Genomic DNA, 15,926 nt, shown 5'->3' with positions numbered 1-15,926 from the left:
CTGTTTGCATAGTAAACAATAGAAAGTGTCCTTTCATACTGTATCATGGTGTGGTACGCTGGTTTGACATCAACCGATAGGAAGTGCCTACAGAGGGTGATGAATACAGCACAAGATATTATGGGCGGTCCCGTGAATCCGCTGGATGAAATAGCGGAAGAACGTTGCCTCAGGAGAGTGAGGAAAATTCTCAGGGATGATTCACACCCTGGCCGGCACTTTCTTGATCTCCTGCCCTCGGGCAGAAGATATAGAAGCATGATTAGTTGCACCAACAGGGGAAAGAACAGCTTCTATCCATGGGCTGTTAGGCTGCTGAATGAAAAGATAACAACAGGGCAACTGACTTTCGGGTTTGGTGGGTGTGCGTCAGTAAACAAGGGGAATTAAGATTAAGAGAGCTGAGTGGGGGGTGCTCATGTAATCTCACTGTATACATGTTGTACAAGTGACAATAAAGTATTTCAATTTTTACTCCTTATGGCTATTTCAAAAACCAGTCACACAGTCATCTCATATGTAGCAATTGCTTTAGCAAACCAATCAAGATCATTTGCAACTTATCTTACCTTTGGTTGCTCCGGCGAACATAATTATCGCCATCAACAGGTTTGCGGTATGTGGTAAGTGCTTCATTGAGTTGCTCTTCTATCAAATCAACATACTTTAAGTTGTACTCCTAAGATGATGGGATACAGAGCTCATGAGAGAGAGAGAAATCTCCAGCAGATTTTTGTATTCATAATACTGTACTATGCGACACTGTGATCCAAATGAGAAAAACCTCCTTATTTTCATAATTCCAAGGGAACCACTGCAGGTTTTTGAAGTCAAACGTTTGATTAAAAGGCGAAAGCTATTTTGGAATGAAAATATTTATTTACATGCCTGGTGGCTCGGCTACATAGAACAGGGCCTTTAGTGTTGTGGCACCAGTTCTCTGGAATTCCCTTCCTCCTTCAACTGTGGGCTTTTGGTATATACAAAAAAACATTTTTCTTCACCTGATCTTTACTAGTTTTGTATTATCGTTAATTTGTCCATTAATAGCATTTTGAACATGTTTGAAGTTTTACTATGCTTTTATATATTTTGTTGTTTCATGATCTTGGATATTCTGATGTTTAGCTGTCTAAACACACTGCAATAAATTAATTAATTCATGATGCAAAGCCTTTTGTTCTAGAATAATGGGCAAGACTGGGAAATGGCTGAAACCCTATTATCCCTAGAACATTCTCTGTCTCTCATTTTTACAGAATAACCTGTCTGATATAAATGGGATTTTTTTTTCCAGCTTGTGAATTTCCTCTCCATAGCAATTCTGTACAGTTCTCTTCCATGATGGAGCAGATGGCTACCCCATTTAGTAAGTGAATACATTCAAGTGTCATTTCATATGTTGCCAAAGGATTTATTCTCCTCTTCAAATTTTGGCCCAAATAGCCTTTTTCAAAAAAGCTGAAATTAAATGTTATGTTGAATCATTTCCAGCAGCCACATTTTCTAACCAAAGGGAGCTCTGGGTAAGAGCAAACTGGTGTGGGCATTTCTTTTCTGGGCAAAGATTAGCCTTTCCTCCCTGCTGCTTTTTCTCTGTAAATCTGTCCCGTGTCCTTTTCCTCTAAAGCATCGCAAGTGCTTATCTTCAAATATACACCTGGAATCCTCCTTCCTGCAACTTCTTAACTTAAACTCCCTGGGAGCTGTTTCCTCCTAGATACAGAGCTGTATAAAGTACAGTTTGAACAAAAGTTATCCAAAGAGAATCTAATTCCAGTGGGAAAATCGGTTCTGGATCAGGCCTGTAAGCCTAACTTTTCAGTTCTCATATGCCAGTAGTTTATACATAATGGGCCCAACCAAAGCAGGACTGTCAGATGCAATGAAGCTGAGCACTATGCCTAAATTCAGGAACCCTTAAAAACCCATCAGGTCCACAGACCTGAGAGCAATGCAAGTGGCTCTATCTCACCTTCTGAATGAAGAAACACAACTGGACCATGACTGGATGGAGCTAGCACATTCATTCTAGGGAAGTCTAAAGGGTTGGCTTTAGCCAAGCAAAGTCTCAGCATAACAAGTTATGAATTTCACAGAGAGATCTGGATTTGTTTAAAAGTACCTTCTGCCATTTTTCCATTTGTTTTGTCACATAGCCCCGTTCGTTTAGATAGGAAAACCCTTTTGGGATTGACAGGAACCTGAAAAAGCACCATCATATACCATTTATAAACATGTTCACCGATTACGAAAATGCAAGTTAATTTGGTTTGTTCTCATATGAAGTAACATATTTAGTGTTTACCTTAAGAGCAGAAGCAAGCCCTTGTCTCCAAGATGAGACAACGCTGGTTTCATCTGAATAAGAGCATGAAGATTTGCCTAAAAGAGAGAGCCAGGGAGTGGGAGGGCAGTTATGTCTCAGGAAATCAGTTTGGTTACACTGGCACTCACATCAATAAGGAATTAGCAGGAAATTTCAATATATACAATAATGGGGAGGCCTCCTCATCCCCGGTGCTCTCCCTGCTTGGATGGGAGCCAGTGCTGGGCTGGGGGATCCTTTAACTGCTCGGAGGGGAGCAGCAACCGCACACTCCTCAGCTGAGCAGTTAAAAGATGCAGAGGGAGGAACAAGCAATACCCCCAGGAGGAAGTCGCTAGCAGAGGGACTCAGGAGCAGTGGCAGTTTCACCAGTGATATACCGCTGAATGAAGCCGACATCACAGACAGGTCCTGGATGATATATCGCCCAGGCCTAAGACCACTGCATGAGAAGTATGACGTGCTTCTCAATAAACTGATACACAACAGTATTCATTCACGGTAACTTTAAGAATGGACGGCAGGATTCTCACCTTGTCTTCACATGCCTCATCGAGGATATCAAGTGCTTCAGAAGAAATGGCTTTATTCTTGTCATGGAGCTGGGTGACCAGTAACTCGATTCCCCAGTTGCTGAAGAACTCTACGTTGGCTCTCAGCAGTACTCGTAAGTGTTTTGTGGCATATAGCCTACAGCTCTACGAAGCAAGTAAACAAGCAAATCAACGGCAAGGGAAATACAGTAGAGAAAAGTAGATTTTGCATACAGAAAGCCAGATCCATGCTCTCTCCAAGCTTGAATATACACAATGTGGGAAGTGGTCAGGGGTATACACACAAGCACATCAACATCAATGAGAGTGCAGGTTCCACTTAAAATATTCTCATAGCGGCAAAGTCTGAAGGAGGCTTTTAAGCATGTTCAGACCCTACCACTTAACACAAGAAGGTCAAGGTGGTGTGGCTGCACCTATACCTCTCCCTACATTTAGCTCACATATATTGATGCAGAACACCTAGAGCCATTCATTTAACAAGCCATCAAAATTAAATGCAAATGATATACTGCCTTGAGATTATACTGAGGCTGAGAGAAAGCAACTGATCCAAAAGTCACAAGCTCAGGGCTGAGATCAAAAACGTATTTACACCTAGGTCTCCCTAGGCCAACGTTCTATCCGTAACACCACCCTGTGAAAACATCCTTTTAAATATAATCCTCAGAATGTAGGCATTTAGAGGAGTTGTCACTTACATCTGTAGATGCCGTTAAGATTTTGGAAAGAATGACTCTTGCTAATCCATCTCTGCTGTAGTCCAAACTAGAAACAGTCAGTTTGAGTAAGTGATCCTGGTTCTTCAAGGAGCAAAGATTAAGAAGACTGGAAAAAGATGGAAACATTTAATTGTAAATCTGTATGAGAATTGGACTAACTTTAAAAGTCCCTCCATTTTCCCTTCTTTGGTTGCCTTTCTGGATTATCAAATTTTAAACTAAGTTCTTCAGGCCAGGAATATTTCTTCCCCCTGCTAAAAAAGGTAAATGTAAAGGACCCTTGACAGTTAAGTCCAGTCGCAGATGACTCTGGGGTTGTGGCGCTCATCTCGCTTTACAGGCCGAGGGAGCCGGCATTTGTCTGCAGACAGTTTTTCCGGGTCATGTGGCCAGCATGACTAAGCCGCTTCTGGCGCAATGGAGCACCAAAACCAGAGGAGTGCACGGGAATGCCATTTACCTTCCCGCTGGAGGGTTACCTATTTATCTACTTGCACTTTTTGGTCATGCTTTCGAACTGCTATGTTGACAGGAGCTGGGACCGAGGAATGGGAGCTCACCCCGTAGCAGGGATTCGAACCGCTGACCTTCTGATCGGCCAGTCCTAGGCTCTGTGGTTTAGACCACAGCACCACCCGCGTCCCCCTGCTAAGTTACCCTAAAATCCCATGTAGTCAAATAGGATATAAATTATTTCTATTGAATGGAAGCTGGAGAGTTTTCTCCAGCTTTCAGCATTGAAAGCTTTCTTTTTCCTGAAAAATGATAGCATGCTTGGTCTATAGATTAGTTAAAAACTTTATAAACAAATATAGACTTGGGAAAATGTTTTGCATATTATCTTTTTAAAATGTACTGTCACTTTCATAAAATCTAATTGCACACTTTTGAATCTAGTACTATTCTTAATAATGTAGATGAAATATAGATGGTGTGGATGAGCTCATTCAACTTTTAACAGTATACGCAACCTAGTTCCTTTGGGAATCTATCTTTTTCTTTTCTTTTTACAAAAAATGTAAAAATTAGGGTCAATTAACCACGTCTAGTTATACAGAAATTTAAAGAACAGTGAAAGAATTCATTTTAAAACTTCCAGGATCTGAGTAGTTCAAAAGATTCTTATAACTGAAGATAATGCTTACCACTGAAACACGTTACACTTTTCAAGCATTTTCACTCCGTGGGGTTGACAGGAGAGCGTACCAAAAAACAAGAAGTAGTGCTGACTAAGAGTGTTAAGTAACCCATTGTTCTGGAGGCTGCGTTCTGGTTTCAGTCCAGAAGAAGAATTGAGCCAGTGTACAATATCTTTCACTAACTCTTCGAGGTAACCATGCCCATCCTGCTTCAAAGAAAAAGGAAAAAAACTTCAGTTCCTTTGGCAGCATTTCCCTGCCTCATTGAAAAAAGACACCCATTTACATTTCTTTGGGCACAAGAGAAAGAAAGCAACCATCAAACCGAAAAGCACCTGATAAATTAAAACCAAAAGAAAACCCTTCATTGTGAAAATGCTGCAACATGTGTAAACTTTAAAATGTGGGGAGAATCTGCTGTGATACTGCCCTCAGATGATCTTGTCACAAGCTGAAAAGTCAATTCCTGTGGGGATTATAGCTGTCACAAGAGTAAATGAGCCTCAGGCAGTCCCAGGTTTTGTGAGCGCTTAACAGTGGCAGGTGACGAGTGAAGCAGCTCAAGAACAGGTTTTTTACAAAAGTGAACATAACACCTTCTGGTCCTTTCCCTCTTCCACCAGCTTCTGAATTTTGTCAAACAAAAACAAAAGAAGAAAATAGACTAGGACGAACACCTTTAAGTTGTTACCCCTTATGTGTCACAGAGAATTAGGAATGCAAGGCATCAGGCTACAGAAAGTTGAGATAATTTTAAGTCTGTATCTACCTTTTGTTGCACCTGCCTTCCTTCCTTCTTTCCTTCCTGTCTTCCTTCCTGAGGGGCAAAAGGGCATGTTGATTTGACCTCTGTATCATCCCCTCCCAATATCCTGAAGCCTATCAGGCTGGTGTGTAAATTTCATAGGCAAAACTCTACAAATATGAAAGCTAGATTTTTCATTAAGTAGTCTTCATCTACAATTAACTAATTATGTTTCCTAGAGTCCATGCTGCTTTGGTTTGTAGACAAAGGAATGTGGAGGAGACTTTGATTCCTGAATCCACTACTGCCTCTTATAATGGATCTGCTACAGTGCATAATCAGGTGTCTATTATTGCAGCTAGGGCACGTCTCAGGATCTATAACCACCATTGTTCTTTGTTTATTTAATGGGCTGCAATTTTATCCTCTATGCTTTGTTTCCAGAGGTGTTGTTCAGCTGATAAGGCTTCCTTCAGTGAAATGAAGAGGGATGCAATTTTTGGCGATTACCTCTCCAACCTGTAGACACTTGCACCACTCATAAATCTGCTCCAGAGAACTGGGAGACCCTTCAGAGCAGATTTAGGGGGCACAGGGATCTGCAGGTGGAAAAGGAATTGTTGGAAATTGCTTCCCCTGCTACTCTGCTAATGTTAAGCCTGACCATCAGCTGAACGACACTGTTGGATATACTTGTGTGTTCTGAATAATAAACTTAAGGCACCAAAGGCACCTGTTCATCCTCTAGAGTAGGCATGTCCAACACCCAAGAGACTGCAATCTACCCCCACTATAAAAAAACTGGCAGTGATCTACCTATTGGATTGACGAAAGTTGTTGAGCTTTTTTTTGGGGGGTGGGGTGGGACAACTGGAGATCGACCGGTTCGACATGCCTGCTCTAGAGTTTAGGCAGCGAAGATAGTCAGAGCTTGGGAGCTGGCTGAGAAGTGACTTGGTAACCAGCTAGATCTCTCCTCCCATTAAACTGAGAGATCTACTGCTCTGTTAACTGAGTTGGTTAAAGTTAGTGATTCACTGGCCATTCAGGATGAGGGTAACTAGACACCCATTTAATACAGCTTAGCTAGTGATGCCCTGCGGTGAAAGGTTAAGGAGCAGGGTAAAGACTATGAAGGACTCCAGGGATATCAAGCCATTTTTATTTTATTAATGAACTGCTACAGTTTAGGGCTCTTACTAATGTGTTACATTCCCCCAAACTTTATATATCAATGGGATAAGCCATACATTTTTATAAACTCCATTCTTCTTCTAAGATTTTGACCAGCAAATAGTCATATTTCCCAGCCTGAATTAAATGTTCCAATTGCACTTCCTTTAGACCTGGCAAACGTGGTCTAATGAATCTTCTAATATTTTTTAGAATATGCAATAAAGGTAATATCCCTGCCAAAAGGTAATGCCAACAATACAAGAAGCTGCTAGTTGTTACTTAGAGCTAAACAAAATGAATCTTACCTCTTCAGATTCAAGGAGATACTCAGTTAACTGGCAACCTACAACTGTGAGCTGTTTGGCCTTTGCGTAATCCAGATCCAGGTTGGCATACAATTTGCTGCTGGGCTTGTAAAAATACATCAGTCGCCGTATAAATCTAACATTAAACAGACATATGAGGTGCTGAAAAGTTTGTTGCAAGCTTCAGGCAAATGTGTATACCACACTGTTTCATCTACGAGATGGCGAAGAGGCTTTATGTTTTCAAATGTTAGCACCTGTACTTAAATGCAAATGCTATTATAGGGTCATAGTGAAGTCAATACATTCTCTTCCCATACTAGCCTGTCTGCTCCCTGCTGCTAGATTATGTATTGCTTGTGATTGTACTGGCTTACTGATGGAAGAGCAGATTAGTTTCCTAATACAAAAAACCCCAAGCAATATGCATTTATTAATTTATTTGTTCATTCTATTTGCACGCTACCATTTAACTAAGTTCTATGTGCAATATATGGAAACATTAAAAATATATAGCTACAATTCAAAACTTTACACAAAAAAACTTTAAAAACAATTATAAAAATTCCAGTAGCCAAATCTAAAATCAGCTCATGCACAGAAGCTAAAACCAATATAAAACTAGTAACTGGGAAACTTGGTCCAAAGATGTAATGCACCAGTACAATTTTTAAAAACCTATGAAAACAAGAAGGGTCTTGACCTGGTGCTTAAAAGAAAAAAACTGGTGTCAGGGAAGCAACTCTTGCTGAGACAGTCAATAAATAGGGTGCCATCAGGAGAAAGGTCATATTCTTTGTAACCATCCCTCTTACTCAATTAGGCAGGGGAAACTCAAGATCAGCATCCCTGTCCTTTTTCCCCAAGAGAGTTAATTCAATTCAGTGAATTGCCTTTTCTAATTCATAACACACAAAAGGCCAGGTTATTCAAAACTGTAACTGGGGAAAAGACAGAAATGCAAGCACCTTTTCAGGAAATGTGTCACACTTCTTAGCAAGTGATGGTAAAAAACATAAAGCAAATAATGAATGAGTTCACCTTTGAAAAAGCACACACAGCAAATAGAAGCCAGTGTGATGTAGTGGTTAGAGTGTCGGACTAAGACCTAGGAGACTGAGAGTCCTAGTCTTAAGTACAGTCGTACCTTGGATCTCAAATGCCTTGGCTCCAGAACAAATTGGCCCCCGAACAATCGAAACCCGGAAGTGAGTGTTCCGGTTTTCAAACTTTCTTTTGGAACCCAAACATCCGACACGGGTTCTGCGGCTTCCTGCAGCCAATCAGAAGCCACGCTTTGGTTTCCGAACGTTTCGGAAGCTGAACAGACTTCCAGAATGGATTCTGTTCGACTTCCAAGATACGACTGTACAGACAATGTGCCCCACAATTTGCAAGTGTCAAGAACACCCAGAAGCAGTTGTAGGAGGAAAAGCAAGCTGCCAAGGCAGAATGCAACTGCCCTCCATTAGTAAATATCAATACCTGTTCCACTGTTCATCTTTGTTGAACTTTACGCTGATATTTGGCCACTGCAAAATAGATAGAGAGTTTTGTAAGACCACTTCCTTTCATTTCAATTTAATCCTCAGACGTTAATTAGGGAGCCATTTAACAGCTTACCTTTAGTATGGTCCCTATCAGATTCCAATTCCACTCAAGATTCTCTTTGTGATGAAGAACTTGGCTGTCTCTTAGATTAATTAACAGTGCTTCATCAGTATCCTTGAATAGCAGAAGGAAGAAGAGAAATCAAAGTTCAAACTGCTGCAACACTTGCATCGACATTAGAAAGTAATATACAAGTTTGCAGATTATTCAAATATATTGAACTGTAGACAGACCACCACCAAAATGTATGCCCACGTTTTCTCTCTCTCTGCACTCAGAAGCCATGTCAGATTTCTAGTGCAACAGTTTCCCCACCCTATCCCCCCATGAAAGGTTTTCATTTAAACTCGCAATTCCTAGCAACTCTTATTGTGAAAATTCAGCTTAAATCAATAAAGATTATTTGCTGTTTACAAAAAAAGGGGGGGATCACAGACATTGCAGTAAAATAGCTACCTTTAGAATAAAGATGTCTTTCTGCACACGATACTGATCCCTTCGCTGATGTGTTGACATGGCTTTCTGAACAATGTGATCTAGATGAAGGCTATAAGGTTTCGGTCCTCGTTTCTTCATTTCATGAAAGCGTTTTAGACAATTTAGTGCAGCGCTGGCCCGTCTACCAAGGGGGAAAGTTGACAGTCAAAATTTTCTATAAGATTACTGCCTTTAATAAGGATCCGAAAGGATGTGAAATATAGTTAAACTGCATTTCCCAGGGACTAGAAGATGGCTTCAAAGTCTAACAATGGCCTGAACAACACAGCCCCACACTTTGCATCTGCCTGTCACAGCTACAGGAAGAATGGTGGGAAGGCATCCAGGAGCCAGTATGCTCCTGGTTGCATGACCAAGCCTCAACCTTGGACAGAGATGACCTTTTACAGAAACTAATCTGAGGCAGATATAAACTGAGCCTAAATTTGTTCCTTTTAGGAGCACTCCCAATTTTAAATTAGGACAGGAAAACATTCCATTTGACTACTTAAACGGTTACTGTAAAAGTTTATCACAGGCATTCTGGAACAAACCACAACTCATTCATTAAAGCGTAATCACTCCATTTCTTGGTTCGTGATCACAGGCTTTAAGAAGGAGGAAAATTTAGAATTGGAACCTGACTAGAGATAACTTAGAACCATGAAAACCACTGAGAGGTTTGCTACTGATCTGAGCAAGATGCAACCTTTATTTCAATGGGGAAAAACAGTTGAAATCAGATTATTAACTGGATTAAATAGTGATTACACTCTGAACATTCTGTTACATACAGATTTGGGATTCCACCCCCACACCCCAAGGTATATGATAAAATGAGCTTTCTCATGCAATTTGTATTTTACAAGACGTTACCTGATACTTGTCAGAATAACTATTCATTCAATTGTTCTTTTTACAATTGTTCCAAATCAGTTATAATTTGGTACAGATTGATTAGGCCACGGTTTAAGGTGATTTTATGTAACCATGTCAGGTGGCAGTAGTTCTTTTTTGTATTGATGAAGAAAATGTTTTTTTAAAAATGGGGTCAACTGGGGAAACATTTAAATCAATTACATGAACACTGCAATAGATTCCTAATAGGTATTTTCTCAGTACATATATTTAAATGGGAAAAACTTATGAAGATGTAAATGAGTGGTAAAGATGATAAAAAACACCAGATTAAATAGTCTTGAATATATCAAAATCTCTCTTACACTATGAATCACAATTCTTCCTCTCTCTCTCTCTCTATATATATATATTTAAAAGGAAATAAAGATACCAAAGGGCTTACGAATTTACTGAACCAGTGCTGCTGGCATAATCACTCATTGCATGAATGGTTTTTGTGTAGGGTGTCCAATAAAATTTGTGAATGGCTTGTAATTTTGGCGGGTACAGGACGTTGCTTCACAGAACATATTATAAACTGTACTGAGTTTCTGAGGACTTGCACATAAAGTCCAAACAGAAATATTAACACACTTGAAAACAAATAAAAACTTCAGAACAAGAAAACTAGAAAGCCGTGCTTATTGTTTTCATTTTAAACAAGCACAATCTGTCTTAATCAAGAGCTGTTTTGGCAAGACAAATATTCAGGTTTTACAGGAAGCAAAATCCCTGAGTAAATTTGTCAGCTAGTACAGTGGTGCCTCGCAAGATGAAATTAATCCGTTCCGTGAGGCTCTTCGTATAGCAGTTTTTTCGTCTTGCGAAGCAAGCCCATTGACAGCTTAGCGGATTAGCGCGATTAGCGGTTTAGCGGCTTTTAGCGGATCAGCTGTTAAGCGGCTTAGCGGCTTAGGAAAAGGGGGGGGGAGGGAAAAAACCCCGCAGGAACTCGCAAGACATTTTCGTCTTGCGAAGCAAGCCCATAGGGAAATTCGTTTTGCGAAGCGCCTCCAAAACGGAAAACCCTTTCGTCTAGCGGGTTTTCCGTCTTGCGAGGCGTTCATCTTGCGGGGCACCACTGTAATTTTGGGTAAAATCCTAATTTGGAAATCAATGGTAGAGCTCCTCTAGTGATACAGGCATTGCAGCCTGAATTCCTGAATTCTTCAGATACCTGCTAACTGTTGATTTTTCTGGGAAGTTTGCTTGTTTGTTTCCAAGCCTAGGTCAACACACTTGGTAAGGAAGACCATGGGTCAAATCCAAAACTGCCCATACACAAGGAATGGACTTGCTCTTTTGGAACAAAACTTCCCCTTCCTCTCCTTTTCAGCAACCTATATGTCCCCTCAAATCTGCTCCGCGACAGAAGTCTGTGCATGTAACACTGGGCACAAATCACTGGCCCAGAGAGCACGTCATGCAAAGCTAAACCATGGCTTAGCGCAAATGAACAAATGTGCAGGATCCCAAAGTGTAGAATATGGCTGCAGTGCTCCTCTCAACCTAAGCATTACATCCAAATGTGGGCTTGTGGACTGTCTCCCCTGTACCACAAGCAGTAAACCACGGACAAACCCTGGGGTTGTACCCAACTAACTTTTACTTAGACCCACTGAAATGAATGGACCTAAACTGACCATGCCATTACTTTCAATGCACCTACTTTGAATTAATTGAATACTACCCCTGATTATAGCTTGTGGTTCATCTGGAGCACCAAACCATGGCTTAGTTCCATGGCTTAGCCCTGGGTAGCACAGCAGCAGCAAACTGGGGGAGGAGGTCATTGGCTGCAATCTTCACTCCAGGAACCTAAATGGCTTGGCTTTGCATTACATGTAAACTAGGTCAATGAGATTAATTATCTGTAATACAGGGTGAAGAAAAATTCTTAATTTCTCCACTGTATGGAAGGTGGACTTTGTGTACATACGATGTACATATTAGATAGCTTAGTTTATTAGCCAAAAGAAGAAGAGAAACTTGTGTCCTTGTTTTCATGGCTTTTGTTTCTTCCTGCTCTTCGTCCTGTTTCTGCTGGGGTTTTTTTTATTATCTTGAAAGCCTTTCAGACATGGTACCCATTGATAAATGCTTTTACTATCATGCCCACTGCTCTGTATTCTTTGGATAATATGGCTTTTAATTTCAAATATATAAAATCACTAAAGCCACCCATTTAGAAAACCGGAAGAAGAAGTGCAGCTATACTGAATTGGATATGCCAATTTAGGGTAACTTCAGCAGGTTACTAAAATGTATGCTTACTGTCTCTTCTCCTTTGCGATGTCAAAAGAAGCTGCCATGTTCATTAAAGTTGGTAAGCAGTGTAAGTGATGGCTATGACAATGAGGAAGAATGGTGTTTGCCTGAAAGAGAGAAGAAACATCACAGATTTTCATTTTCAGATACAGCCCAGGTCCCACCCAATGAATACCTATTTAACTTCAATGGTATACAAAGAGAACTCCGCCAAAAGGAAATCGCTTTCCCCTTCTCTTTCCACTTCAGATACAATTAAGCTAATACAGATTTTTTTAAAGTAAATACTGAACTTGACATAAATTAAAAAACTAAAAAGATTGTCCAGTAGCACCTTAGAGACCAACTAAGTTTGTTCCAAACAACTGAATTTGACAACTGTAGAAAAAGCATTTGCTAACTGCTTGTTTATGTTGCAGGCTTAGACAAGATTTCTAACAATTCTCTTGGAAAACCCACTTCCTTGAGATATTATCAGTTAGCAAACCGCATTAAAGGAGCCAACAAGCAGTGGATTCATGCATCTAATGAAGTTGAATGTCAGCTATTTATTATAGCTTATGCTATAAAAAATATTAATCTTTAGAGTCTTGTTTTTGCAGCAAAAGACTAACTCAGCTGCTTTTCTGGAGAATGACTTTTATAGCTGGGGCTCTTAATTCTAAAAGTACAAAATTAACAACCTGCAGAAATAATGAATGATGAACATGGAGCTTGTAAACCAATATGAGAGTTGACTGTGCTCTCTTGAGCTAGCATTAAATAGCCATCCAGAGATGGCCAGTAATGCACTGAAGAAAGCGAGGATCCATCAGTGAACTAGCCGAGTTTCCATAGCTGAGACAAGTCTACAGGAAACTTGACTGGGCAGGAGACATGCTTACACAGTCCCTAGTCCTTCTGGTAGTTCTCAGCAAGGCAGAAGGGTTTTGAATCGTAGCAGCAGGAAGGAACTGAAAGATCCAGCTGCACAAATTTAAGATGGGGAACACCTGGATTGCTAGCAGTACTTGTGAAAAGGATCTAGGGGTTTTAGTAGACTACAAGCTTCACACGGGTCAACGGTGTGATGCAGCAGCAAAAGAAGCTAATGTTATTCTAGGCTGCAACAACAGAAGTATAGTGTTCCAATCAAGAAAAGTCACAGAACCACTCTATTCTGCCTTGGTCAGATCACAGCTGGAGTACTGTGTCCAGTTCTAGGCAACACAAGGAGGATATTGACAAGCTGAAATGTGTGCAGAGGAGGGCAACCAAGATGATCAAGGGTCTGAAAACCAAGCCTTATGAGGAACAGTGGAGGGAGTTGGGTACGTTTAGTCTGTTAAAGAGGAGACTCAGGGGAGATATGATAGCCATCTTCAGATATCTAAAGGACAGAGAAAGCTTGTTTTCTCCTGCTCTGGAGGATAGGACCCAAACAAATGGATTCAAGTTAAAAGAAAGGAGATGAAATAATTTTCTCACAGTAAGAACTTGTTGACAGTGGAACAGACTCCCATGATAAGTGGTGGACTCTCCTTCATTGGAGGTTTTTAAGCAAAGGTTGGGTGACCATCTGTCATGTATGATCTAGTTGATATTCCTGCATTTAAGGGGGTTGGACTAGATGACCCTCGGGGTACCTTCCAACTCTACAATTCTACGATCCTATGACCTTTTTATAACCTACTGCATCTTTTACTGGGGCAAGGACACACTTTCAGGGAACCAGAGTATTCTTTGTATTGGGTAACGATACCTTCTTCCTTAAGTAAAATATTCCTTTTAAAATTATTTTGTTTTCTTCCATCCTTGGAAGATTCCCAAAGTAAAGAATTTAACCATCAGTACATGAAACAAAGTCTTCCTTACCATATGCAAAAGTTCCCCAAGTAAGATTGTTGCTCTGACGGATACATGGTCATCGCTGCTTGTGATTACTTCAACTAGACCCTGGAGTAAGTAAGAAGTGAAACTCTATTGTAACCATCTCACTGTTCTGCTTTGCCCAGAACCTACTACAACAGAGTTAATTAATTGTCATTTAAATGAAAGTCTGAACGTACTTCTAAGAGTCCATTTCTAATGAAAGCAGAGAGAACCAGCGCCAAGTAGTTGTCCATGAGGTCAGGCCTAGATAAATGTGCAAAAGAAAATAGAGATCAGCTTCATGTTCTCTTTCATATTATCTAAGTGAAGCAGGCAGAAATGGCATTAATGCTTTTGATAACAAAATACCTTGATCTGGCTCGGTGAGGTAATATAACTTTAGCTTCTGCAGCTACAAAACCATCAGAAAGTCTCCAACTATCTTGAAACCTGCTTGGATCTACAAGAAAGCCATCGAGTGAAAATTCTGAGTTTAATTAACAAGAGCAATGAAGTATGTCAGTACCATAATCCCTAGTCACCTTTCATTTTGATTTGGTATTATTATTTTGCTCTCCTTGTCTCCCGCTTGTTCCTCTTGATTTCTATGCTAGTGTGTGTGCTTTATAGCTACATAAATACACATAAGCTACCATTTAGTTAATCACATAATAAATGGTATCAGGTTTAAATTACAGTAGGCACTAATAGTCTCACATTTATCTCAGAAAGACATACAAGTCAGTGACATATGAAAGTACACAAGGTGGACCTATTCTAAAGGCAAGTAAAATGTACTTTTCCCACACCTTAATAAAACTTTACATGTTTCAGGTTTCAGAACCAGAGAGTTGGAAGAAACCTGAAAGGTTCTCTGTTAATGCAACATCCCTGATGAGAGACCATGTATATGAGGAATGATGTGGATTTCTTACATCCCTTCTAGCCCTGCCCCCTTTCCATTTTTTCCCCTTTAATTTTACCACGCGTGAAATGCTGAATGCACACATGTTGCAGGCTTACTGTATAGGAACCACCTTATAACAGCCATTCTTGTAAATGCAAGAAAACTGAAGCAGTATGTTTATGTACGCAAGTCATGTTGAAACCTTTTTATTTATGTTTAACAAATTAGTTTCATTACACCACATGCCTCATTCTTGGCTACATTAGGGGTAAGTATTCAGATAAATAGCATCTGTGGTGGCGGCAGGAATAAAGGGGGTCTAGTGAAATACCCAGAAAAAGCCCAGATCTTAGCAGTACATCTTCATAAGAGTGGAAAGGTGGTGCAGGGAAGTGTGGGAACTGCCTGAGCATATCAGAGCAAAAGTGGGGACAGAGGCATGACACATTCAGCCTCGTTGCAAACCAAAAGCTTAGCATCTGTCTGCACCACTGCCCCTTGCCACCTCTTATTTAACTTCATTATACTATTGTTTATGCTCTTATTTTTCTCTGCTGTTTGCACCATCTGCACTTCATATGTTCAAGGGCACACTGCAGGAATCATTAATGGAGAGGGGGGAAAGGGATGCCATGAAGGCCAAGCAGCAGATGAATTAATCAGCAAGCACTTCAAGCTGCTGCTTGGCTTTATGGCATCCCTTTTTCCCTCGTTTGCCAGCTACCGCCGAATTGTTCATGTGTACACATGACCTGCAGATGCACAAAAAGCAACAACAGAACAGTCACAATGTAAAAGAAGCCTGTTGGTGTCGAGGAGATGGCCAGGCTGATAAAGCATACTTGCAGGGAGAAATCATGAGGAACCTTGCAAGGAAGTTAAACCCTCTTTAACTTTAAATTTTCTGATAACTAAACCTGGAAGTGGAATCTTCATCGATAG

At 40.4% G+C, this 15,926-nt stretch overlaps 1 protein-coding gene across 2 annotated transcripts in view; it reads right to left on the bottom strand.

The window, feature by feature from the left end:
* The window catches only part of RICTOR (RPTOR independent companion of MTOR complex 2), a 62,611-nt gene that overhangs the window by 19,550 nt on the left and 27,135 nt on the right, over window positions 1-15,926 (bottom strand). Inside the window, exons 13-27 of one of the 2 annotated variants that reach the window (XM_079994670.1) lie at window positions 14,447-14,537; window positions 14,275-14,341; window positions 14,081-14,161; window positions 12,233-12,333; window positions 9,038-9,200; window positions 8,594-8,695; window positions 8,456-8,502; window positions 6,971-7,106; window positions 5,514-5,561; window positions 4,751-4,953; window positions 3,585-3,711; window positions 2,863-3,027; window positions 2,309-2,385; window positions 2,126-2,204; window positions 570-679 (exon numbers count right to left, since the gene is read on the bottom strand). In XM_079994670.1, coding sequence (XP_079850796.1) covers window positions 570-679; window positions 2,126-2,204; window positions 2,309-2,385; window positions 2,863-3,027; window positions 3,585-3,711; window positions 4,751-4,953; window positions 5,514-5,561; window positions 6,971-7,106; window positions 8,456-8,502; window positions 8,594-8,695; window positions 9,038-9,200; window positions 12,233-12,333; window positions 14,081-14,161; window positions 14,275-14,341; window positions 14,447-14,537 — 1,597 coding nt within the window. The remainder of the gene's footprint in view (window positions 1-569; window positions 680-2,125; window positions 2,205-2,308; window positions 2,386-2,862; window positions 3,028-3,584; window positions 3,712-4,750; window positions 4,954-5,513; window positions 5,562-6,970; window positions 7,107-8,455; window positions 8,503-8,593; window positions 8,696-9,037; window positions 9,201-12,232; window positions 12,334-14,080; window positions 14,162-14,274; window positions 14,342-14,446; window positions 14,538-15,926) is intronic. The other variant, XM_079994671.1, reaches the window with a different exon arrangement.

Source organism: Podarcis cretensis (genome assembly GCF_951804945.1).
Source record: "Podarcis cretensis genome assembly, chromosome: 11".
In the NCBI taxonomy this organism is placed as follows: Eukaryota; Metazoa; Chordata; class Lepidosauria; order Squamata; family Lacertidae; genus Podarcis; species Podarcis cretensis.
This window is presented reverse-complemented; position numbering and strand designations above follow the sequence as displayed.